At 35.7% G+C, this 24998-nt stretch overlaps 1 protein-coding gene across 4 annotated transcripts in view; it reads right to left on the bottom strand.

Annotated features, from left to right (window-relative positions):
* The window catches only part of BAZ1A (bromodomain adjacent to zinc finger domain 1A), a 122626-nt gene that overhangs the window by 37661 nt on the left and 59967 nt on the right, over positions 1–24998 (bottom strand). For all 4 annotated transcript variants that reach the window (XM_082737821.1, XM_082737820.1, XM_082737818.1 and 1 more), the window contains 6 exons: positions 21018–21161; positions 11832–11933; positions 9013–9100; positions 4178–4312; positions 3288–3387; positions 2149–2315 (listed from right to left, as the gene is read on the bottom strand). In XM_082737821.1, the coding sequence (XP_082593947.1) occupies positions 2149–2315; positions 3288–3387; positions 4178–4312; positions 9013–9100; positions 11832–11933; positions 21018–21161 (736 nt within the window). The remainder of the gene's footprint in view (positions 1–2148; positions 2316–3287; positions 3388–4177; positions 4313–9012; positions 9101–11831; positions 11934–21017; positions 21162–24998) is intronic.

The raw sequence follows: 24998 nt of genomic DNA, 5'->3' as shown, positions 1-24998 counted from the left end.
GTTGATGTTTTAGTAAGTCCTTCCAGTGATTTTGATGTATGCTCAAGTTTTAGAACTACTGATTTAGAACTACTGATACAATGCCTGTCTAACACAACTGCTACAAAGATGGAAAGGTCTCATACATAGTAGCCCATGGATAAATACTAATGCAATCTGACACTGCCTACAGGGGCTCTTCCATTTCAAATCAATTAAATCCTGACAAAGTAATGTAACAAATTATTAGAGTACCTAAAATAAAACCTCCTCCCATATTTCTAGTATAGTTGTTATTTTCAAGATTCATTTAAGTCTAGCAGCCTAAGGATAGAGGGACCAGGAAGTAAAAGCAGTATCAGAACACAGTTGGTAGGTTTCTTTTTCTTTCCATCCAGACCACTTCTCTTGCTCTCTTGGTCTTTTGATAAATACACTTATTTCTTGGTTCTTATATTTGACACTGGAAGATAAATAATGACCCTAAAAAGTCTCCAATAATGCAGAGTGTAAAGGAAATATTTTAAATTGATTACAATTTATAATTACTTTCCAATAAATATTTAACATATGTTAATATTATTCTCTTCCTTTGAAATTTAGGACCCCTGGAGGTAACAGATGGGCACTTATCAAATTTTCAACATAAAAAGATAGTTACAGAACTAATTCTGCTATAGTAAGTCTTCCCCTCCCTGCCCCAAATAATTCTTGTAGCATGTAATAAGATGGGTATTCTCATTCACTGTTAAGAGTGAAAATAAGCACATTTAGCAAACACATACCTATGTACATTTTAAAAAATGTTCTTAGCCTTTGACCTATTATTCTACTTCCTAAAAATTTATCCAGGTATATCATCTAAAAACATTAAAAACTTTTATTCATAAATTTGAACAGGGTATCATCATTTATGAGCAAAAAATTATAAAGTACTTTACTTGTATCTATTTGATTAACTATTATGCAGTCTCTAAAAATCCCACCTTACTTAGTTTACTTAATAACATGAAGGGATTGCATGGAGCACTGGGTGTGATGCATAAACAATGAATCTCGGAACACTGAAAAAATAAAATAAAGTTAAAAAAAGGGGGAAAAAATAACACGAAGGGATATTTCAATAATGTTAAAACAAAAAAATTTACAAAATTATAAATCCTGCATTTCTTTTTTTAAGGCCCAGAATTAAGATTAAATATAAACTGAAGTGCTAAAAAAATGCTATCTTTAAGGGCACCTGGGTGGTGCATCTGGTTAATCATCTGACTCAGTTTGGGCTCAGGTCATGATCACAGGGTTCTGGGAACAAGGCCTGTGTTGGGTTCCACACTCAGCAGGGAGTCTGCTTGAGATTCTCTCTCTCTCTCTGCTCCTCCTGTTAGTGCTCTCTCTCCTTTTCAAATAAATAAATAAAATCTTTAAAAAATTGCTATCTCTAAATGTTAACACATGTAGGTTACAAGTAGTTTTCTTGTCCTCTACATTTTCTGGAGTGTATATGTATTAGAGACCTCCAGCCCCAGTCCAATGGCCTATTTGAAATAGTTCAAGAAACTACAGGCAATTTAAACAAGCACAGGGTGTAACAGGATCAGCTAGGGCTGCTTACGAATATCTGGGAAAACCAAGGACACTTCCTGACTCTGGAGGAAACTACCTACAGAATTCTCTAAGAAATATCTACCACTAAAGACTGTAATAAAAGATATGCTGAAAAACCCATTTTTACAGATACTTTTTCCTTCAAGGAGAATAAGAACACTAATAATTCTTATTATTTGTAGATTTTATTGTATTTTTCCAATTACAGATTTTACAAGTTTTATGCATATCATCTTCCCTAAATTTAGAAGTCTAAATAATGAAGAAAATCAACTTCAGAATCGTTTTTAAGAGGCTTTGGGGTATAAAGACAGGTATGTGTACACACACACACACACACACACACACACACACATGTTGAACCTTAAATTATTAAATTTTTTTTAATTATTAAATTTTCCAAAGCAAAAGAGAGATAAAGCAATAACTGTTTATCAGCAGTCTATGCACGACTAGAAACATGAATCAAAGTGTAAAAGCATTTGAAAATTAACCATGAATTTAAGTATGTAAAACCCAATACTTATTATATAGAGAGCATAGCTAATATACTTGAATGAATACCTTTTCTCTTTCTATTTTAAGTCTCTCTTTTTCCTCTTTTTTCTTCAGTCTCTCCTCTTCAACAATTTTCTTTAATTCTTCCTTCTTCTTCTCTTTATCTTCCTTTTCTTTTTTCTTTGCTTCTAGGGCATCTGCTTTTTCTCTTTTTAATTTAGCCTTTTCAAAAGCTGTGGAGAAGGTCAAAGTTAGAACTATTCACAGACAGAAAACATTTTTTAAAGTAACAAAATAATCCCTAAAATAATTTATGGTTAAATGTGATCAGTAGAGACTCACGAGGGTTGTAAATTGCTGGAGGGAGCCAGCAGGTGATTAAAATGGGAAAGCAAGTTGGCTGGGTTTAAGACAAACTACTGCACTGGGACAAATCTGTACCTGCCTTTCAAAGCCCTGTTACTACTCCAAGTGTGGTCCTAAGATCAGGAGCAAAATATCCCCCTGTTAGAAATGCAGACTCTCGGAACGCCTGGGTGGCTCAGTTGGTTAAGCAGCTGCCTTCGGCTCAGGTCATGATCCCAGCGTCCTGGGATGGAGTCCCACATCGGGCTCCTTGCTCTGCAGGGAGCCTGCTTCTCCCTCTGCCTCTGCCTGCCATTCTGTCTGCCTGTGCTTGCTCTCTCCCCCTCCTTCTGATAAATAAAATAAAATATTAAAAAAAAAAAAAAAAAAAAAAAAGAAATGCAGACTCTCTTCTCCCACCCAGATCTACTAACTTAGAATCTTCATTAAGATTCCCAAATGATTCATATGTATAGTCAATTGTGGAATGCAATGTTTTATAAAGCTGCGTGAATCAAGCAAATGGCCCCAAAGAGTCTGTAAGCCATAGAAACTCTAACATGTGCGTAATCTAGCATTAGGTTGGTTTAACAGTGGATACCTTGAGATACTGTTTTAAGAGATGAACACAGGTCTCATTTATCATAAAAATCTACAGATACCTGAGGGGGATTTTTATCATAAAAAACTACAGATACTGTAGATAAAAATCTACAGATATCTGATACAGATACAGATACCGAGGCTTAAAAAAAAAAACCCAAATAAAAGAAATATGCCATATCAGAAACACCCCCCACCAAGCACAGAGAAATATTCTTTCCTATACAAACAGTTTTTGGAGAGAATGTTAAACTCACCCAGTGACTTCATTTCTTCTTGTTTCAAAAGTTTGTCTCTTTCTTTAGTATCTTTGTTCCTATAACCTGCAATAGTCTGTTTATTAGCAACGCTGTCCTCCTAAAAAAACAAACCAAGAAACTAAAGTTGTAGACCACCAAAACTTTTACAAACTAATGGTCTGGCCTTGTTCTAACAGTAATAAAAATTTTAAACTCTCATCAAGTTAAACTCTCATCTTACTATAATAAGATTTTATTCTAAGCATAACTGAACTTTTAATAACTTTATTCAGTAACAGAGAGAATTTGAGTTAGTTCTATAGCTCTACAAATTAGTACAAAAATGTCCCAAGAAAAACAACCAGTGATTTACAAGAAAAGCCTTAAAAATATGCATTAGAAAATAATTTTTTTCCATGGTACCTTATAAACAAAATGGTGTAAACATCAAATGTGAAAGAGGCCTATGTCTATAGTCAATGTCAAATAATGTCAGAAGATTTCTTTTTACTGTACTTCTTGGGAGAATAATGGTCTGTAACCTACTTAGTATGATTTTTTTATTATCTTTTATCTTTTATATGCTCTTCATGTTTCAGTCCCATAATTTATCTCTGTATTTCTGCTGCTTTACATTTCAGTAACTGCTTATATGCTTGCTTCCACTTTGGTATAAAATCCCCTTGGCATTAAAGTTATGTCTAATTCACACTTGAAACTGCTACAAGTCTCATTGCTAAGTAGTTATCAACAGATAGTACATACATTGTATACAAAGGAATGTGCCCCTTATTAAGGCTATGTGCAGGAGGGGAGCCAAAGCAAGCCAAAGGGAGACAATGACCATTCTTGATTTTAAACAGTTTTATTAAGAGCTACAATGTAGTTTTCATTCATTCTCTACTTACCTGACTAACAGATACTCGTTTGGGAGGTCTCCCTCTTCTTCTGTTAGTAGGACTAAATATAAATGTGGGTGGATCATCAGGGAAGAAGTAAGAAAAATCTTGTTCTGCTATTTTATATGTTGCAAGAGATGACGCCTTCATTAAAAAAAAAAAAAGACACAGGGTACAGTAATAACACCATTAGGAAACCATATATAGATTTAAAATGTCTAAAATTTCATATGACTGCTATTAAAGACTAGGTCAAAAACATTAGAATTTCATGTGTTAATACATAGTAATACACTTTTAAAAATTTTCTCTCCCGTATGATTTTTTAAAAGATTTTAGGTATTTATTTATCAGAGAGAGAGAGAGAGAGAACAAGCAGGGGTGTGGCAGGCAGAGGGAGAGGGAGATGTAGGCTCTCCGAGGAGCAGGGATCCCCCCGCCCCCAATGCGGGATTGGATTCCAGGACTGTGGGATTGTGACCCGAGTCAAAGGCAGCCATCTAACTAACGGATCCACCCAGATGTCCCTGTTTTTTTTTTTTTTTTTTCCCAGTTTTAGGGGTAGAATTTACTGATCTATTAGTTGCAGATAACACCAAGTACTCCTTACCTCAAATGCCCTCCCATCATTCCATCTCCCAATTACCCCAACCAACTCTCCCTCCCCTCTCCTCCAGCAACCCTTAGTTTGTTTCCAAGAGTAAGAGTCTCTTATGATTTGCCTCCCTGTTCTCATCTTATTTTACTTTTCCTTCTCTTCCCCTATGTTCACCTGTTTGTTTCTTAAATTCCACATATGAGTGAAATCACGTATTTGTCTTTCCCTGACTGACTTACTTCGCTTAGCATAATACCCTCTAGTTTCATCCACATTGTTGCAGATGGCAAGATTTTATTCTTTCTGATGGCTGGGTAATATTTCAGTGTGTGTGTGTGTGTGTGTGTGTGTATGCACACAAAAATTGTTTACCCAGTAATACACATTTTAGCTGGTTCACTTAATCTATCATTAATCAGCTTTCCCAGAAAGAAAACCATAATTCAAAGGGTTTTCCCCCTATAAAATATGCAGGAATCCTTCAAACATTTCTTAAATTCTAAAACTATTTCAAAATTATGTTTATTGGATAAACATTGCTTTTGGATTGCATTGCTTTTGACTTATTTTGTATGGAATTTTCTTTGTAAATAAATAACCCATATATTTAACATTACAAGTCCACTGTATTAACCCAATTAATTTTTCTCAACCATTTCCTAAGTGCTGAACATTTAGATTTTCCCTCCAATTGGGGGTGAGAGACTTTTTTTTTTTTTTTTTTTAAAGATTTTTAATTTATTTATTTTGAGAGAGAGACAGTGAGAGAGAACATGAGCGAGGAGGTCAGAGGGAGAAGCAGACTCCCCATGGAGCCGGGAGCCCGATGTGGGACTCGATCCCAGGACTCCAGGATCATGACCTGAGCCAAAGGCAGTCGTCCAACCAACTGAGCCACCCAGGCGCCCGGGGGTGAGAGACTTTTTAACTTAAAGACTTTACATATCAAATTTCAAAGCTGATCTGGCAAAAAAGAGAAATGCTGATAAATTCCTTTTTTTAAAAGATTTTATTTATTTATTTGACAGAGATCACAAGTAGACAGAGAGGCAGGCAGAGAGAGAGGGGGGAAGCAGGCTCCCTGCTGAGCAGAGAGCCGGATGTGGGGCTTGATCCCAGGATCCTGGGATCGTGACCTGAGCTGAAGGCAGAGCCACTGAGCCACCCAGGCGTCCAATGCTGATAAATTCTCAACAAATTTCAATTCAGATTTAAGTTCAGAGAAGTCAACTTTTTTTTTTCTTTTTTTTATCAGAAGTTGTGCAGTTTTAGGATATTTGCTAAATCCCAAAGTTTCAAAACTTGTTCACCTTTCATCCAAGTCCAACTTTTTATTTTTGGTCTAATAGCCGAGATCATCATTCCTTCTCTCCAAAAAAATCGAACATGCCATTCACAGTAGTATCTTTCAGAAAATGTGTAAGAAAATAATGATAATAAATATTTAGGGGCACCTGGGTGGCTCAGTCAGTTAAGCATCTGCCTTTGGCTCAGGTCATGATCCCAGGGTCCTGGGATGGAGCCCAGCATCAGGCTCCCTGCTCGGTAGGGAGCCTGCTTCTCCCTCTCCCTCTGCTTGCTGCTCTGCTACTTGTGCCCTCTCTCTCTCTCTGTGTCAAATAAATAAATAAAATCTTATAAAATTTTTAATTTTTTTTTAACACTTCAACTGGGAATCAAATTTTCTGTGTAATAATTGTAATCATGGTAGAACATAACTTTTAACATTTAAAACTCAATCAGTTCTGGGCATCATAATAAATCAATAATCTATTAAGATTTTGTATTAAAGTCTATTAAGATGGTTGCTGACTATCCCACATAAATAACTCCTGAATTTATAGAATTGTCCTTTAAAAATACGAATATAAAACATATGGGTGGTTTCTTCTCAAATATATATGCTTAAAAAAGGTCAAAATAGGCTTTATTTATTTTTTTTAAAGATTTTATTTATTTATTTGACAGAGAGAAATCACAAGTAGATGGAGAGGCAGGCAGAGAGAGAGAGAGAGAGGGAAGCAGGCTCCCTGCCGAGCAGAGAGCCCGATGCGGGACTTGATCCCAGGACCCTGAGATCATGACCTGAGCCGAAGGCAGTGGCTTAACCCACTGAGCCACCCAGGCGCCCCAAAATAGGCTTTAATACATCAATTGCCAATGTTTCTTATTCATACACACACAACACAATAAACAAATGCATCTTCGTGTTCTTGAGTACTCCTAATAGTGGACTATACTCACATTGGGTATTAAACTTTGTTGTTCTGGGGTTTGTGTGCAAGTACACTAGACTAACCACTAATAACTTTCGTTACACTCTAAGAGAAAAACGTGTACTGTCACTTTAATTTTCATTCATTTGTTATTTTTTAAAGATTTTATTTTTTTATCTGTCAGAAGGAGAGAGAGAACACAAGCAGGGGGAGCAGCAGGCACAGGGAAAAGCAGGTTCCCCATTGAGTAAGGAGCCTGATGCAGAACTCGAACTCAGGACCCTGGGATCATGCCCTGAGCAGAAGGCAGATGCTTAACTGACAGAGCCATCCTGGTGTCCCAATTTTTTTTCATTTATTTATTATTAAGTAAAGTTGAATGTCTGTTCATGTCTACTGATTATTTATTTTCTTTGGTGAAAAACTGCCAATACTTCTTACCATTTTTTTTTCCAATTGGGTTGTTTTTATTCATTGATATGTAAGACATTTTTATAAGTTAGGGAAACTGGTCAACTTGCTATATACATACTATAACTTATTTCATATATAACAGATTGCTTACCAGTGCCAGCACTGTTCTAGCCACTTCTCACAAATATATGAATCATTAACTTTTTGTAAGCATCTTTTTACATGGCTATCTGTGATTTTCAATGCCACAGATTGAGCACAATTTAAGCTTTTCCCTCTTATTAAGACAAATACATAAATATGCTCACATTAACAAAATTATTTCAGATGATTCTATCATACGTTTTCAAGTTTTTATATTTCATCTACTGTGAATTTTGATCATGCCTATTTGTTTATTTTTCTACTAGGATATTTATGTTTTTAAATTGCTTGGAGCTCCTCATTATAGTCTCTCAAAGTATTTTTCCTCTAGTACTTGTCTTTCAATTCTATTCATGACATTTTTATTTTTATTTTTTGAAAATTTATTTATTTATCACAGAAAGAAAGTGTGTGCGTGCACACAGGTGCAAGTTGGGGGGCAGAGGGAATCTCCAAGTAGACTTGCTACTCTGAGATCATGACACCAGCCAAAATCAAGAGCCAGATGCTTAACCAGCTGAGCCATCCAGGCACCCACCTAGGTACCTCTGAACCTACCTTAAGTTTCTATTGTCAAATAAGTCTTATTCTTGGTATTTCTTTTCTCTTGCTCCGCCTAAGTACTTTAGCATGCATAACATTAAGAATTATTTCATTTCCCTTTTTCTCCTTTGAGTTAGTTCTAATTTTGTTTTCCAAGTTAACAGGTGTCCCAGTTTTGTTAAATAATCTATCTTGGTTTGTAGAGACTTGAAATAGTACTTTCCACATAAACTCATATCTTCTTTTTTTCCATTTCTTTTGATGGAACATTTATTTATTATGAAATACACAAATCTTAAGCATATAGTAGCTGATTTTTGACACATGCATACGTCTCTCTACCCATTCTACTGCTTTTTTACTTAGTATTTCTTCCAATATGAGTTAAATATTTCTCAGTTAAAAAAACTAGTCCTAGTTTTACCATTTAACTTTTTATTTACTTTACAATGTGAGACTTCTAAGCTTGATTTTCCCCCTCTTAATGATTATGAATAAAATAATCCATCTACTTAGTATAGGTCTCTGATGTTCTTTTTATTATATGAATTGTTTTTCTCTCTAGTAGAACTTATTTTAGCATTGTTTTTTGAATTTATTTTTGTGAGACAGGATCCCACTTAGAAAAATACAGTTGTTCCCTTCCCCTATAACATTTTCTTTTTCCAAGTTTTCCATATATTACTCTTACCTGTCTTGGTTGATCTTTTCTACAAAGGGAAAAAAAGTGCAGTACCTGAGCCATCTAGCAATTCTAGCAATTGCAAAAATAGTATTTAATAAATAGAAAATTACTAAAAACTGGCTCCAGATAAAAGGAGAACTATTTTCAAACACTTTAAAATAACATTTCTGCAATGTTTCAACTTTATAATACAACCCGTTTCTTTTTTCTTCCTTCCAATAAATAATTTCACTGTTCTGATTACCTTAATTTTAATGACTCCATCTTGTGGTTCACAGTGTTGCTTCAGAAAAAGCTTTAATTTATCACGAGAAAATAAGTGTTTTCTCCGGCTACCAGGGAAAGAGGAGGAGAAAGAGTAAAGTGTTAGTATCAAAGAATTCAGTTTGAACTTCATAATCTCTGTAAATCCATAACCTCTATTTCAAGCTTAGGAAAAGAAGGATACTTCATTTTCCAATAGCATTTATGTAGAAGTTATGAGAAACTTTATACAGAAGTATTTATGTAGAATGTTAAAAGATCAACAAGTGGATCTATTATAAATGTCCATTATGAACACAGTATATGCATTTGTTGCAGAAGAACCACTTAGAAACCAAATAAACCTCAAGGAAAATATACTACAGAGTAAACCTAATTTTTAGAAAATTTGATGATCATTCTTACAAATATCACCGTTGAAATTCTTTAAAAAATTAAAATCAGAGGACTATAAGATTTCATATAACACTAAGTAGGTCAACATTCAAATGGTTATTGTGAACATTCTTGAACACAGGTTGTTTCAAATTCCAAAATATTTCATATTTGCTGCCTTCAAAAGGCAGCAAAAAAATTCATGGGATTAAGATGAAAGAGAATTAGAATTAAGATTCCAAAAACATGCTATTTTTGATTTTCCCTTGCCCCCAAACTCAAAAACCACCACCACAATGGTAACAAACACCACCAAAACCAAATCAAAACAAATTAAAAAATCCGCCAAAATACCCAAGTATTTCTAGAAAAGTTCTGGAAAGAAAGTAAATGTTTTAATTGAATTCTATGTATTTCTTTCAAGAGAAAGCCAACTTAAAAGCTTCTAAGAGTGAATAAACAATGTAGGAGTTTTAAAGTACTGGTCTCCTCAAAAATGTATATGCTTTTCTTATAGAAAGGACTATATGAGAGAAAGGATTGGCTTGCTGTGCGTACTTACTGGCTTACTGTGCTATCCTGGCTTCATAATAATAAGAAGGTTAATTATCTCTTGACTACTGAATAAACACACCAGTGCTCAAGAATCGTATTGTCCTACATGGCACTCACTAGCCTACTTAAAAAAAATTAGTTAAAAACAAGCGTGCATAATCTATGAGCATTATTTTGGGAATACTATTCTTCGGCATATAATAAAATGCAGAATGCTCCAGAGACCTTTTTTTTTCAATTTTTATAAAAAAAGATTTTTTTTTATTTATTTATTGTCGGGGAGAGAGAGAGAGAGAACGCACACAAACAGGGGAAGAGGCAGGCAGAGGGAGAAAACCAGGCTCCTCAATGGACAAGGAGGAGCCCAATGCAGGACTCAATCTCAGGATCCCTGGATCATGACCTGAGTGAAGGCAGACTCCCAACCGACTGAGCTAGTAAGGTGTTCCCACTCCAGAGATCTTAATTAATGATGTACCCCCCAAACCCAACCAAACAAAAACTACACTCACCTCCTTAAAGAAAGTAATATATCTGACTCAGGAATTCACAACACTTAGGTTATTATCACTTTTCTTTGGACTCATATGAGTATATATGAGGCAAGAGGTATATGAGAATAAGTAAAACCATTTTTTTCTAAAGATTTTTATTTATTTATTTGTGCAAGAGAGCACACATGCACAAGCAGGAGGAGTGGCAGGCAGAGGAAAGAGAGGGAGAAGTAGGCTCCCTGCTGAGCAGAGAGCCCGATAAGGAGCTGGATCCCAGGACCCTGGGATCATGACCTGAGCTGGAGGCCCATGTGTAACTGACTAAGCCATTCAGACACCCCCAAGTAAAATCATTTTACATCAAATGAAATGCAAGATTGACTACTAGGTAGCAAGTTGATCAATGGTTGATAGCGTCAATTTATTTTCAGATGACTAGGGGCCTAACATCAGCACACAACAATAGGGATTGTCCTAAAAATAGATCTGTGTCACCTAAAGTCATTTCCTTTAAATATTAACCACTAATCATCCCTCTTTTATTTATTTAATTTTTTCTTTTCTTTTCTTTAAGATTTTATTTATTTATTTATTTGACAGGCAGAGATCACAAGGAGGCAGAGAGGCAGGTAGAAAGAGAGAGAGAGAGAGGGAGAGAGAAGCAGGCTCCCCGCTGAGCAGAGAACCCGATGCGGGACTCGATCCCAGGACCCTGAGATCATGACCTGAGCCGAAGGCAGCGGCTTAAGCCACTGAGCCACCCAGGCGCCCTATTTATTTAATTTTTTAAAAAAGATTTTATTATTTACTTAGAGGGAGCACATGTGCAAGCAGCGGGAAGGACAGAGGAGAGAGATAGAGAAGCCCAAGCAGACTCCATGCTGAGCACTGAGCCCGACTTGGGGTTCAATCTCATGACTCTGAGATCATGACTTGAGCTGAAATTGAGAGTCAGATGCTTAACTGACCACACCAACCAAATGTCCCTCAAACAGGAATTTTTAAGGATACTAATTTGCTATTATTAACTTGAAGGAACAGAAGAGACTGATCAGATGTTTGTGTCTAATGAATAAAATATTACAAATGTGACCTATTTCTAAGTACCATCAGACTTCTCAGCATTGAAAACTGAGTTCTCTCATGAGAAGTACCTCGCAAATAGGATCCTTCATAACTTTTTAGACTGAAGACTCTTTGGGGTTAGTTACAAAGGGCTCACGGAGTCCATTAAGATTCACTTTATCAGTCTATAAGTGTACATTTATTTTAAAAAGGGAAACAATCACAGGCAACATTGTTTGTTCTATAGCGAATCTTAATTGAACACAGTTATTCTATTTTTAACCAGCATGGGTGAGATACTGAGTTTTACCTTATTTGTGTTGCTTTAACAATAGCACACTCATACAATTCTTTTTTAGTGGGTTGCACCTTATACTTGAATAATAAGGGATTGATTGCATCTTTTTTCTTCCTAAAAAAGAGCAAAGATATAAATCAGTTAATAACTTGTTTGAAAATCTGAGATTTTAAATAGAAATACAGTTTCTAAGAACACACTGTAACAGAATCTAATGCATTTTTAGTTTAACTAGGATTTTATAAGTTACTAACATCCCTCACCATTCTATTAGCCAAAATAGTACAAAGCACTATTTTATGTTAGGTATGTATTTCAATCATTCAATAAATTTTCCTGTGAAGAAATCAACTAAAGATGAAAAAGCACAAAGTACCCAGTTCAGGTAAGATAATTTTTATTTTTAAGATTTTATTTATTTATTTGGGAGAGAGACAGTGAGAGAGGGCATGAGAGGGCAGAAGGTCAGTGGGAGAAGCAGACTCCTTGCTGAGCAGAGCGCCCAATGCGAGACTTGATCCTGGCATTCCAGGATCAGGACCTGAGCCCAAGGCAGTCACTCAACCAACTTAGCCACCCAGGCACCTTAGGTAAGATAAATTTGTAAGCAAACAAATAGCTCTTGGATTTGCTTTTAAGCTTTTTTCTTAATAGCTATGTAAAGCAAGACAAAAGTGGTGATAATACAGTTCACCCTGTTTTAAGAATTGGCAGAGGGTATAATTTAATCCTTGTCTCCACCAACTTCTCATCTCGTCTTTCCTTTGGGGATGCATTCATCCATCTGTCCAATAAATACTTAAGAGTGTATTATGTGCCCAAAACTAAACAATAAAGATTAAACAGTGAACGAAAAAGAAACATAGTGGGGACATAGAGGCAAGCGAAGAAACAAAAATCTGCAGCAGGGTAGGTGGTAAGCTATGAAAGGAATTCATAGGTACTTCATGTTATAAAGTGATAGCCCTGATCAAATGACGGGATAGGGCTGATAAGAAGTGAACATTTAAGCAGAGATCTGAAAGAAAAGAGGGAACCGCTGAGGAGAAACTCCTGGGAAAATGAGTTTAAAGGAAGAGAGAAAAGAGTGCAAAGGCCCTAAGGTGGAAGTAGTCATGGTTTGCACAAGAATGATAAATAAGGAGAATAAAAGAAGAAGATCCGGTTAGAGAAGAAGCAGAAGGGCTAGATTACAGGCAAATAATAAGGGTTTTGGATTTCACTCTGAAAAGACACTAGAGGATACTGAATAAAGGGGAGATAATGACTTAACTTACACTTCAGAAATATTACTCTGGCTGCCAGACTGTGGGGCAAGAGTGCAAACAGGGACATCCATTAGAAAGCTAGTGCAATGAACCAAGTGAGAATTGATGGCAATTACAGACTAGGGTGGTCGTGGTGGCAGTAGATGACAAGTGGTTGGATTTTTGATAAGCTGCCTCTGTGAATGCAAGTACATATATAACAGGGATGTGAGTATGGGTGACTGAGATGAAAATGATAGGAAAGGACAATAAAGGAAGCATTTAGCAATGAGGGTCAGATATAGCCAAAGTGTTATAAATACAGTACACACAAGGTGGGGGGTATGGAGAGACTCAGACAGAAGGGATGCATGAGACAATCACACAAATAAAACGAAGTATTCACCTTTAACTGCATTCAAGTTTCTAGTTGGAGAACGAAAGATCTTTACATTGAGACCCAGTATACACAGGAAATATATTTAATCATTCAACCTGACTATATGGAATGCAGCTAATATTTTCTATTCTGTTAAAATTCATTATTAAATTAATTTCACAACCTACACAAAGCTATATAACCCGCAGTTTGAAAATCACAGTCCCAAAAGAACAGATCAAAGAGAGAAGTCTAAGTGTTCAGAGAGTAATACTGATGTGAGTTTCTGATAAAGGAATTTCTTGGAATGAAAAGAAGGGGAAAAAAGAAAGGATCTTAATGAATCAGCAGCAGTTGTTCAAGAACAGACTTGATTTTTTATCTTGATATCATTTTTTTAATCAATCACTACCATTTTATACATATAAGGGGTTGATCAAGCATAATATAGATTGCACTTAAAAGATTACTGCCAGGAGCAGTATATAATTATATTTTAAGTCACAGTTATAAATCTATAAATATATTTATTTTATTTATATATTATTTGTTTATAGAAAACTTGTTTGGACTTTATCTTAATGGATTTAAGGCTATAAAAATGTGATTTTTTTGGTGTATATAAAATTATTTTTTTCTTGCTATATCATGAAATTCATTTTTTTAAAAGATTTTTATTTATTTGACAGACAGAGATCACAAGTAGGCAGAGAGGCAGGCAGAGAGAGGCGGGGAAGTAGGCTCCCTGCTGAGCAGAGAGCTCCATCCCAGGACCCTGAGGTCATGACCTGAGCAGAAAGCAGAGGCTTTAACCCACTGAGCCACCCAGGCTCCCCATAAAATTCGTTTCTGAAGATAAAACACAACAGAACTAAAATCATTTTTTCCAATCAGTGAAAATATTCTTATGGGAGTTTTGTTATAACTCCTACACAAAATTCTATATAAATAAAATCATAACTGGATTATATCCAAGGAAGTACAGTTGTTGGAAACCAACAGAAACTGCTTATCATATGGATTCACCTATAAGACAGGAATTAAAAGATAATACTAAAAATAAAGGGGTGCCTGGGTGGCTCAGTGGGTTAAGCTTCTGCCTTCAGCTCAGGTCATAATCTCAGGGTTCTGGGATCAAGTCCAACATTGGGCTCTCTGCTTGGCGGGAAGCCTGCTTCCTCCTCTCTCTCTCTCTGCTTGCCTCTCTACCTACTTGTGATCTCTCTCTGTCAAATAAATAAAATCTTTTTTTTTAAAAGCCCATTTTAACAATTTTTCTCCTTTGCTTCCTAAAGCCTAGGCCTAAATAGCTGGAATACTAAATTGAATGTAATGATCTTAGCCATGACTGTAACTAAGAGACTGATTTTATAAGCAACAAGTACAGATCTATTACTAGCTCTACACTGGCAAATTAACACCAAATATTATATTTATAGAAATTAGATCACCATTCCAATGATTTATTCACAAAATTTTATCACCGATTTATTTTATAAATATACCATATTTCAATATGCCTAGTTATATGTATTTTTTAGCAGGGAGGGGCAGAGGCAGAGGGAGAAACTGCCAAGCAGGCAGGCTCTATCGTGGGACTCAGTCTCACAACCCTGAGGATCATGACCTGAGCCAAAATCAAGGGTCAAATATTTAACTAAGCCCACCCAGGTGCCCCAATACGCCTAGTTACATATACATTATATAATGTATAATGTATATGTGACATATACATTATATAATGTATATGTAACTAGGCATATTGTATATATTATACATACATGTTATATGTATATATATATAATTTTATATGCATTATATATTATATAATTATATATTTTCTATATATAATTTATTACACATTATTATATATTTCAGTATTATATTATATATTTAATTTTTATTATATTATTATATTATATCACATATAATTTTATATATATTATTATATGCATTATATATAATTTAATTATATATTATATATTATATATATAATTTTAGTTCTACTTTTATTTTTTCACAATGGGAATTGTTTTTGTTGCTATCCCATGGACAATATTTGACACTAAAAAGGCAGTTAAAATTTTTTTCTATAGCAGTACAACAGAAATGACAAAAGATCAAATAATTAAGCTTTCAGCACAGGGGTTATTTATGGTGGTGTTTTGCTTGTTTATTTTTAGAATTTAAAATGCTAACCTGACCTCACACATAAAAATTTCATATATGAACTACAATTAGCAAAACAATTAGGTCTACTTCTTTAAAAATAACACTTGGATAATATGTAATTCACACCTTGAAATATTATACAACAATGAAAATGAATCAACTATAGCTATCATCACAGCCAGATTACACTGCATGAAGGAAGTCAGTTGCATAGTATTTCAAAATGGGATACACAATACACTTTTCAAGGTTCCTAAAATAATTAGTTTTTCCTTGTGCTCTTGCAAATTACCACCAGGATTATAAAATGTTACCAAAAATGTATCCTTGTTCATATACTATTTTCAGGTTAGAATAATATTTTTAAGATAATTTTAAACTTCAAATAATATCTGCCTAGAGATGACTCTATAAAACTCTGATATTCAGATATTCATCAATATTTTCATCATTATTCACTTTAATCAATTATTTCCAATTTCATCAATTATTCATCAATATATTCATATTATTATTCATATAAACTCAAGCATCTATCAACAAATGAATTGATAAACAAAATGTAGTATACACATACAATGGAATGTAGAGTAATAAAAAGTAATGATTAGAAAAATTAGCCTCATCTCTTTCTAAAGTATATTTAAGACAGGTATATCAAAGCTCTATTATAAATCTCAACATAGTACGACATGGCTGTACCTTGGAAAATAGTACTAAATGAAATAAGCAACACACAAAAGGACAAATGCAGTATGATTTCACTTTATATGAATATTTAGAATACGTAAATTCACAGAGACAGAAAGCAGATTAGAGGTTACCAGGTGATGGAGGGGGAAAAGGGAATGTACCATTATTACCTAACGGGTAATAGAGTTTCTGTCTGGGGTAAAGAAAAGGTTTTGGGAATAGTGGTGATAGTGGTATGACACTGTGAATGCAATTAATGCCATTGAATTATACACTTAAAATGGCTAAAACAGAAAATATTATATATATTTTAACGACCCCCTCCCTGGAATGCTGGTGACCATTTTGAGCACCTAGGCTTAATTCTAAATATGCTGCCTTAGTAAGTCTCACAGATATTTTTAACTAGGTGATGTGGAAACATTTTTTAACTCTGAACTTCCATTTCTCCTCAATGATAAAAGAATATGATCACCTACCCTTGTAGAATGGTTCTGAGGAATAAAATAAATAAGAAAACAGATGTGGGTGCTGTTATACAGCTCAAGTAATGGAAAATGACCAATAAATAACTGTTCCATTCTCATCCTTTCAACCCACCTACTGAAACGTGAGAAGCTCCAGATTATGTTTTGTTGTCAGGGAGCAACTTAGAAGAAGTAAATTTCTTACTCACTTAGGTCATAGAATTGATAGAAATAACAGAACAAAGGCCCAAGATGATTGTTTCACTTTTCCTGGTATATCAGAATACAATGGAAGCAAGCTATAAATAAGTAGGCATTTTATGATGTTGATGTATAGTGAAGGCTCAGATCCTTTTAGAATCACAAACAGGTTAAAATACCTGTGAATAAAGTAATTAATTAGCTTACTCTCTTTTTCTATACCAAGTATATTCATGGAATAAGGCACAAGCTATTTAGGCAGGAAATCATGGTCAAATTAAATAATACTCTGTGATAAGCTTGTTATACGTGGCAGAAGTAGAATTGATGGGAATAAAGCCACATATAACAAGTAAAATATTTACTATTACTAATGGGGATTATGAATTAATTTGCTTTGTACTCAAGGTACCAAATCAGCTACAAACTATGCATGTACCTCATATTCAAAAAAGGAAGAGAAAGGACATTAATGAGCTGAATAATGGAGTGCTGAACCTAAGAGTCTAGACATTCCTCATCCTAAAGCACCTCACAGCATCTACAAGAATTAGAAAGTTAGGTTAACAGTTACTACAAAATAGGGGTGTCTGGGTGGTTCAGTAGGTTAAGCGTCTATAGGCTAAGGTCATGATCTTCGGGTCCTGGGGTGGAGCCCCCGTATTGGGCTCCCTGCTTCTCCCTCTTCCTGCCCCTCCCTCTGCTTGTGCTTTCTTGCTTGAGCTCTCTCAAATAAATAAAAACTTAAAAAAAAAAAGTTAGTATAAAATAGCCTTAACTGATAAATCGTTTAAAATGAAAAAATTTAATGCTTACCATATTTAAACATCAATTTAAATAAAGTCTTTTATATACAAATCTATATTTAACCCTTCAAGACTCATATATAATTAACTCTATTTAAGGGTTATAATCATTCATTCATACACTCCAAACCAAACACGTGAACTACTGTCAGGGCTGCTAAAGGACATGTGTTAACCACCATAATACTCAGTAATTTTGCATCATAAATTCTATATTCAATGAGGGACGCAAAAATCTCTTTTTTGTCCTTAATAAAGTAGCAACTCAAGAAAAAAATGAGATGCATCAAAAGACTTAATACATAGGATCATGTCATGCTTCACTCACCTAAAAATTGTTTTTTCTGTCAGGCAATATACTAGGCTAGATGGTCTTGTGCAACACCAATTACCATTACTAAAGCTCAGGTTCTTCTTGTTTAACAAGGATAACAACACTCTTCCAGGAGTGACTGATAGGCATATAAAGAACTTAGCACAGTGCCTGGACAGCAAATGCTCAAATGCTAGTTATAGATACAGTAAGTTCAAGTCAGATAAAACAAGAAGCTGAACTGTGTACAGAACTTGGTAGTTACTGATATTTCAGATACAAAGGAGATAAAGGAAGTAGTTAAGAGCGGCCTCAGAGAGTTCATATCCACAATATATAAAAAAGTGATACAATTCAACACCAAAAAACCCCCAAATAATCCAATTAAAAATGAGTGGGGGGGCGCCTGGGTGGCTCAGTGGGTTAAGGCCTCTGCCTTCGGCTCAGGTCATGATCCCAGGGTTCTGGGATCGAGCCCCGCATCGGGCTCTCTGCTCGGCAGGGAGCCTGCTTCCCTTCTTCTCTCTCTCTGCGTGCCTCTCTGCCTACTTGTGATCTCTGTCAAATAAATAAATAAAATCTTAAAAAAACCAAAACACTCAAGGGGTATATAGGCCTCTAACTCTTGATCTTGGCTCAGATCATGATCTCATAGGTTGTGGGATCAAGCCCCGAATCAGGCTACCTGCTTTGCAGGAAATCTGCTTGAGGTTCTTGCCCATATCTCTTTGTCCTTCCCCCGACTCATGCATGCGCAAGCTCTCTAAAAGTAAATAAATAATTCTTTTAAAAAAAATGCTCAATTGCTAGGGCACCTGGGTGGCTCAGTTGGTTAAGCACCTGACTCTTGATCTCAGCTCAGGCCTTGATCTCAGTGTAATGAGTTCAAGCCCCATGATGGGCTCCATACTGGACATGGAGTCTACTTAAAAAAAAAAAAAAGTTCCATATCACTATTAATCAGGGAAATGCAAATCAAAACCTTGCACCTGTCAGGATGGCAACAATCAAAAAGATAAAAAAACAAGTGTTGGTGAGCATGTGGAGAAAAAAGAACCCTGTGTACTATTGATAGGAATGTTAACTGGTGTAGCCACTGTGGAAAACAGTATGGAAATTCCTCAAAAAAATTAAAAACAGAAATACCATATGATCTAATAATTCCTGTACTGGATATCTACCCAAAGAAAACAAAAACATAAAGATTTATACACCCCACGCCTATGTTTATTACACCCCACGCCTATGTTTATTGCAGCATTATTTACAATAGCCAAGATATGGAAGCAATTCAAGTGTCCATCAATAGCAAGTCAATTTACTCAACTGAATGAGTGAAGACACACATACATACATATACAATGGAATATTAGGTAGCCATAAAAAGGATGAGATCTTGACATTTGTGACAACATGGGTGAGACAAACACCATATGATTTCACTTATATGTGGAACCTAAAAAACAAGTGAACAAATAAAAAGGAGAATCAGACCTAAGTATGGAAAGCAAACTGATGGTCAATGGAGGGGTGAGGGGTGAGGTATGGGCACAATGGGTGAAGGTGAGTGGAGGATACAGCCTTCCGGTTATGGAATGAATTAAGTAACAGAAATGCAAAGGCACAGCATAGGGAATATAGTCAATTGTATTGTAATAGCATTGTAGGGTGACAGATGGTAGCTATACTTGTGGTGAGCGTAAGTACAGAGAGAGATACTGGATCACTATATCACATAGCAAAAGTACAGAGAGATATTGAATCACTATATCTTTTTGTTTGTTTGTTTTTTGAAGTAAGCTTTATGCCCAGTGTGGGGTTCAAACCCATTACCCTGAGATCAAGGGTCAATCGTATGCTCTACTGACTGAACCAGCCAGGAAACCTGAAACTAATGTAGCACTGTGTGCCACTTATGCTCCCCGCCACACACCAAAAAAAAAAAAAAAAAAAAAAAAAAGCAGCCTCAGGTTAGGTTTCTTACTAGAACAGAGAAGGAAGTAGAGCTAAAGAACATAAGAAGACTTTTTTTTCTGGATATATTTTAATTTTTTAAAAATAATAATAATTTTTTATTATGTTAGTCACCAAATAGTACATCACTAGTTTTCGATGTAGTGTTCCATGATTCACTGTTTGTGTATAACAGCTATGACCTGACAACTCTATTTACCCCAATGATGGAGATGTAGTGAAAAGAAAGGCCATATGTACCCCAATGTTCACAGCAGCAATGTCCACAATAGCCAAACTGTGAAAAGAGCTGAGATGCCCTTCAACAGATGAATGGATAAAGACATGGTCCATATACACAATGGAATATTATTACTCAGCCATTAGAAAGAATAAATACCTAACTTTTCATCAACATGGATGGTACTGGAGATTATTCTGAGTGAAATAAGTCAAGCAGAGGAAGTCAATTACCATATGGTTTCACTTACTTGTGGAACATACAGAATAGCATTTAAGAAGACTTTTAACCAGTTGAAGACTTAGCTGAGATTTTAAATTTACCTGCGGACAATGCCAATCTATATTTGCCTGTGTGATTTTTTGCCCAGGAACACTCAGCTGACTCAGGCTGTCAAATGACCAATTTCCATATGCACTATAAAGTGATTAGGTATAATAATTAAGGTACAGAAAGAATTTTCCCAAGAAAACCAAATTGGAATGTGTATGTGTAACTGAATGAGGCGAACTTCAGTTATTCCTAAGCAGCTGACTAGAGTTAACTAGGTGCTTTCAATTTTGCAAATTCTAACACGTGTTGTTGAACCACATCACTTACATGGATTTTACACTGTAGGCTTACTAAAGAAAAAGGGAAGGATTAAAGAGAAAATTGTATCAATAGGGTATCATTAGCCAATCTGATAATACATTTAAAAAATTATACATTTAAAAAATCACTTACCCATTTTGAAAAGAACTGTTTTGTGTTTCTGAATCATCACTATCACTGATGATAATAGTTTCTCCATCGACACTGCTGATATGTCCATTAGCAAAGCCATTTTGATGTGATGGAGGGAGGACTTCCAAAATCCTACACTGTAACCTGAAAGAAAAGGATATATTAAAAAATGGAAATTATTTGATATTTTATAATCAAATGTTTCAGAACAATCTAATTATTCTGAACAACTGAAAGATATTTTGTTTCATAGAAACTATGACTCATTGATATAACCAAATAGAAAATCTGTAACATCCAATTTAAGCAAAGGTTAGCTACAGTTTAAAATAATACGAGGTCAACTTATCAAAATTCTTAGCAATTACATTCTTTTTTAAAAAAAGATTTTATTATTTATTTGTCACAGAGAGAGAGATAGGGAGAGAAACAGAGAGAGGCAGGCAGGTAGAGGGAGAAGTAGGCTTCTTGCTGATCAAGGTGCCTGATGTGGAACTCAATCTCAGAACCCTGGGGCATTATGCTCTGAGCCAAAGGCAGATAGATGCTCAACCCACTGAACCACCCAGGTGTCCCAGCAAGTATATACTTAACTAAAGTTACTGCTTAGAAAATAAAACACTGGCATAATATGTCATTATACAGACTGGATCTTATAGTTTTTCAAAGCACCCAACATTTTAAATTCTGAAATTCTCCTGATCATAACCTTTTTTATTCTCACCAAAGCTTTTGTTGGCATTTCTGATCTCTATAATAAACTTCCTATTCACTAGTTCTATTGCCTCTATTTTTTTTTTTTTTACTAACATATAATGTATTATTGGTTTCAGAGGTACAGATCTGTGATTCATCAGTGTTATATCATATCCAATGCTCATTACATCACATTCCCTCCTTAATAACCATCACAAGTTACCCTTCCCTCCCTGTTTTTTTTTTTTTTTTTTTTCCTTAAATTCCCCACATCAGTGAGACCACATGATAATTGCCTTTCTCTGACTGGCTTATTTTGTTAGCATAATACTCTCTAGTTCCATCTTGGCACAAATGGCAAGATTTCTTTCTTTTTTGATGGCTGAGTAATATTCCACTGTGTATATATACACACCCCATCTTCTTTATCCATTCATCTGTCAATGGATATTTGGGCTCTTTCCATAGTTTGGCTATTGTGAACATTGCTGCTATAAACACTGGGGTGCAGGTGCCCCTTCAGATCACTACATTTGTATCTTTGGGGTAAATACCCAATAGTATAATTGCTGGGTCATAGGGTAACTATTTTCAACTTTTTTGGGTAACCTCCATACTGTTTTCCAGAGTGGCTGCACCAGCTTGCATTCCCCACTAATAGTGTAGGAGGTTCCCCTTTCTCTGCATCCTCGCCAGCATCTAGGGTTTCCCGACTTGTTAATTTTAGCCATTCTGACTGGTGAGAGGTGGTATCTCATTGTGGTTTTGATTTGTATTTCCCTGATGCTGAGTGATGTGGAGCATTTTTTCATGTGTCTGTTGGCCATCTGGACGTCTTCTTTGGAGAAATGTCTGTTCATGTCTTCTGCCTATTTCTTTATCGCCTCTATTTTGAATTCCTTAACCTCTGCCCACTCTATCTGGATTTTATGGGCAATTCCAGACATATTCACAACTGAAATACTTCTCAACCCCATTTTTATATGCCAATTTGCAACCTATAATGAAAATGTAGTATATCCATACAATGGAATATTATTCAGCACAAAAATTAAAATGAAGCATAGATGAACTTTGAACACATTATGCTAAATGAAAGAAACCAGACATACAAGGCCACATAGTGTATGACTCCATTTATAGGGAATATTCAGTAAAGGAAAATCCATAGACAGAAAGTGGGTAAGTGGTTGCCAAGATCTTGGGGGCAGGGAAGGGAAAAGGGTGAGAGAAAACAACTTAGGCAATCCAAGGGGAGGTTTAATTACTAAGAATATCTTAAGTACATATATACCTATACTTACCAATGGGGTAAATCTCTTTTCTGAGAAAAAGCGGTTCAAGATTAGACAATTTGCTCACTATTTATCATTCATTTGGTCATCCTACAAACCATAAACAGGTTTTGATATATTGTGGGCATTCATAAACTGTCCATCTAGTTACCATCCCCATTCTCCTAGGAACTTCATTCTTCCTTTACCCCACCTCTCTCCACACGGCAACTAAGTAGAGCTGTCATGGTCCCACAAGGTCCTGGCCATAGTTAGTTGATACTGGGTAGGCACCTTTTTGCTGAGCCAATACATTTTTTCCAAGACTTTATTTATTTTTTTATTTACAAGATTTTATTTACTTTTAGAGAGAGGGAGAGTGAGTGTGAGCACATGTGCACAAGGCGGGGTACACAGAGAGAGAGGAGAGAGAGAAAATCTCAAGCAGACTTCCCACTGAGCATGAAGTCCAACATGGTGCTTGATTTCACAACCCATGAGATCATGGCCTGAGCCAAAATCAAGAAACAGACAGTTAACCAACTAAGCTACTCATGAGTCTCACTCTTTTTCCAAGATTTTAAAATTTGGAATCTAGAAAGCAAAAATCAGTCCCTTTCCCATTACGGAATTTATAAGATATAAAATTCTGGTGCTGTTGGGAGGCCATGTTTCCTGCCCTGAGAAGCAGGTAACTGTGCAGTGAGAAGATGAAGCCAGGATGCCTGGGTGGCTCAGTCATTAGCCGTCTCCCTTCGGCTTGGGTCATGATCCCAGGGTTCTGGGACTGAGGCCCACACTGGGCTCCTAGTTCAGTGGGAAGCCTGCTTCTCCCTCACCCACTACCCCCTGCTTGTGTTCCCTCTCTCTGTCAAATAAATAAATAAAATCTTAAAAAAAAAAAAAAAGAAGAAGATGAAGCCAACGAGAGAGGAGAGATGGCAAAGGTACTAGAGGCAATCAATTCTCTTATTTCTGTTTTTCCTCAGACTTAAGCTGGGCTTTGCTCATCTAAGGTTTAATCTTTCCTTTGATTCAATAAACTGATAAGTGACCCTTTGCCCCTGTTTTTTAAAATTAATTTTTGTCACTTACAGCCAAAATAAAGAGAATCATACAATTCAGAAAGACCAACAGTATATTCAGAGTGGACTCATTTTGGGAAGCTGGTGAATTATTTTTTAAGGTGTTTTTTTTTTTTGACAGAGAGAGAGAGATCACAAGTAGGCAGAGCAGCATGCAGAGAGGGGTGGGGGGGGAGCAGGCTCCCCATGGGGCAGAGAGCCCGATGCGGGGCTTAATCTCAGGACCCTGAGGTCATGACCATAACTGAGGGCAGAGGCATAGCCCACTGAGCCACCCAGGTGCCCCGGAAAGCTGATGAATTTTTATAACATAATAGCACATATTCTCATTAGTGTACATTTTATCATGTGCTCATTAATTCTCCATTAGAAGAACATCTTTAGTATACCCTAAAATATCTAATAGTGCTGCTGTTAGGCACAGAGAAAACCAGGACCAGGGATTTCCTGCTAGGAAATTTTTGCATCATTCCTAAATTGAAGAAATAATCGGTTTTACAGCACCCCAAAGTTTAAGAATCCTCAAAATGTAAACTATGTAGGTGAATCCAACCCTCAAATCATCTTCTCTCTTTGCTCATTTTCCCTCATTCTGAGTGTTATATAGGTTCAATTAAAAGTATCATATGTGACTCCTTTACAACTTGCTCTTAAAGAATTGAGAACAAACAGAGAGGACTCAAATTACTAAAATGAGAAGTAAAGTGGGGGACATTACTAGTGATTTTACCAAAACTAAAAAAAGACTATAAGAAAAGATTATGGACAATTGTTTATGCTGACAAATGGGATAGCTTAGATAAAATGAACAAATTCTTGAAAATACACAAACTACCAAAACTGACCCAGGAAGAAATAGAAAATTTGAATAGATTTGTAAGCAGTAAGACTGAATCAATAATCAAAAACTTTCCAAAAAAGAAAAG

Source organism: Mustela nivalis (assembly GCF_964662115.1).
Source record: "Mustela nivalis genome assembly, chromosome: 6".
NCBI lineage: Eukaryota > Metazoa > Chordata > Mammalia > Carnivora > Mustelidae > Mustela > Mustela nivalis.
Note: the sequence above shows the minus strand (reverse complement) of the source record. Positions and strands in the feature narration are given on the sequence as shown.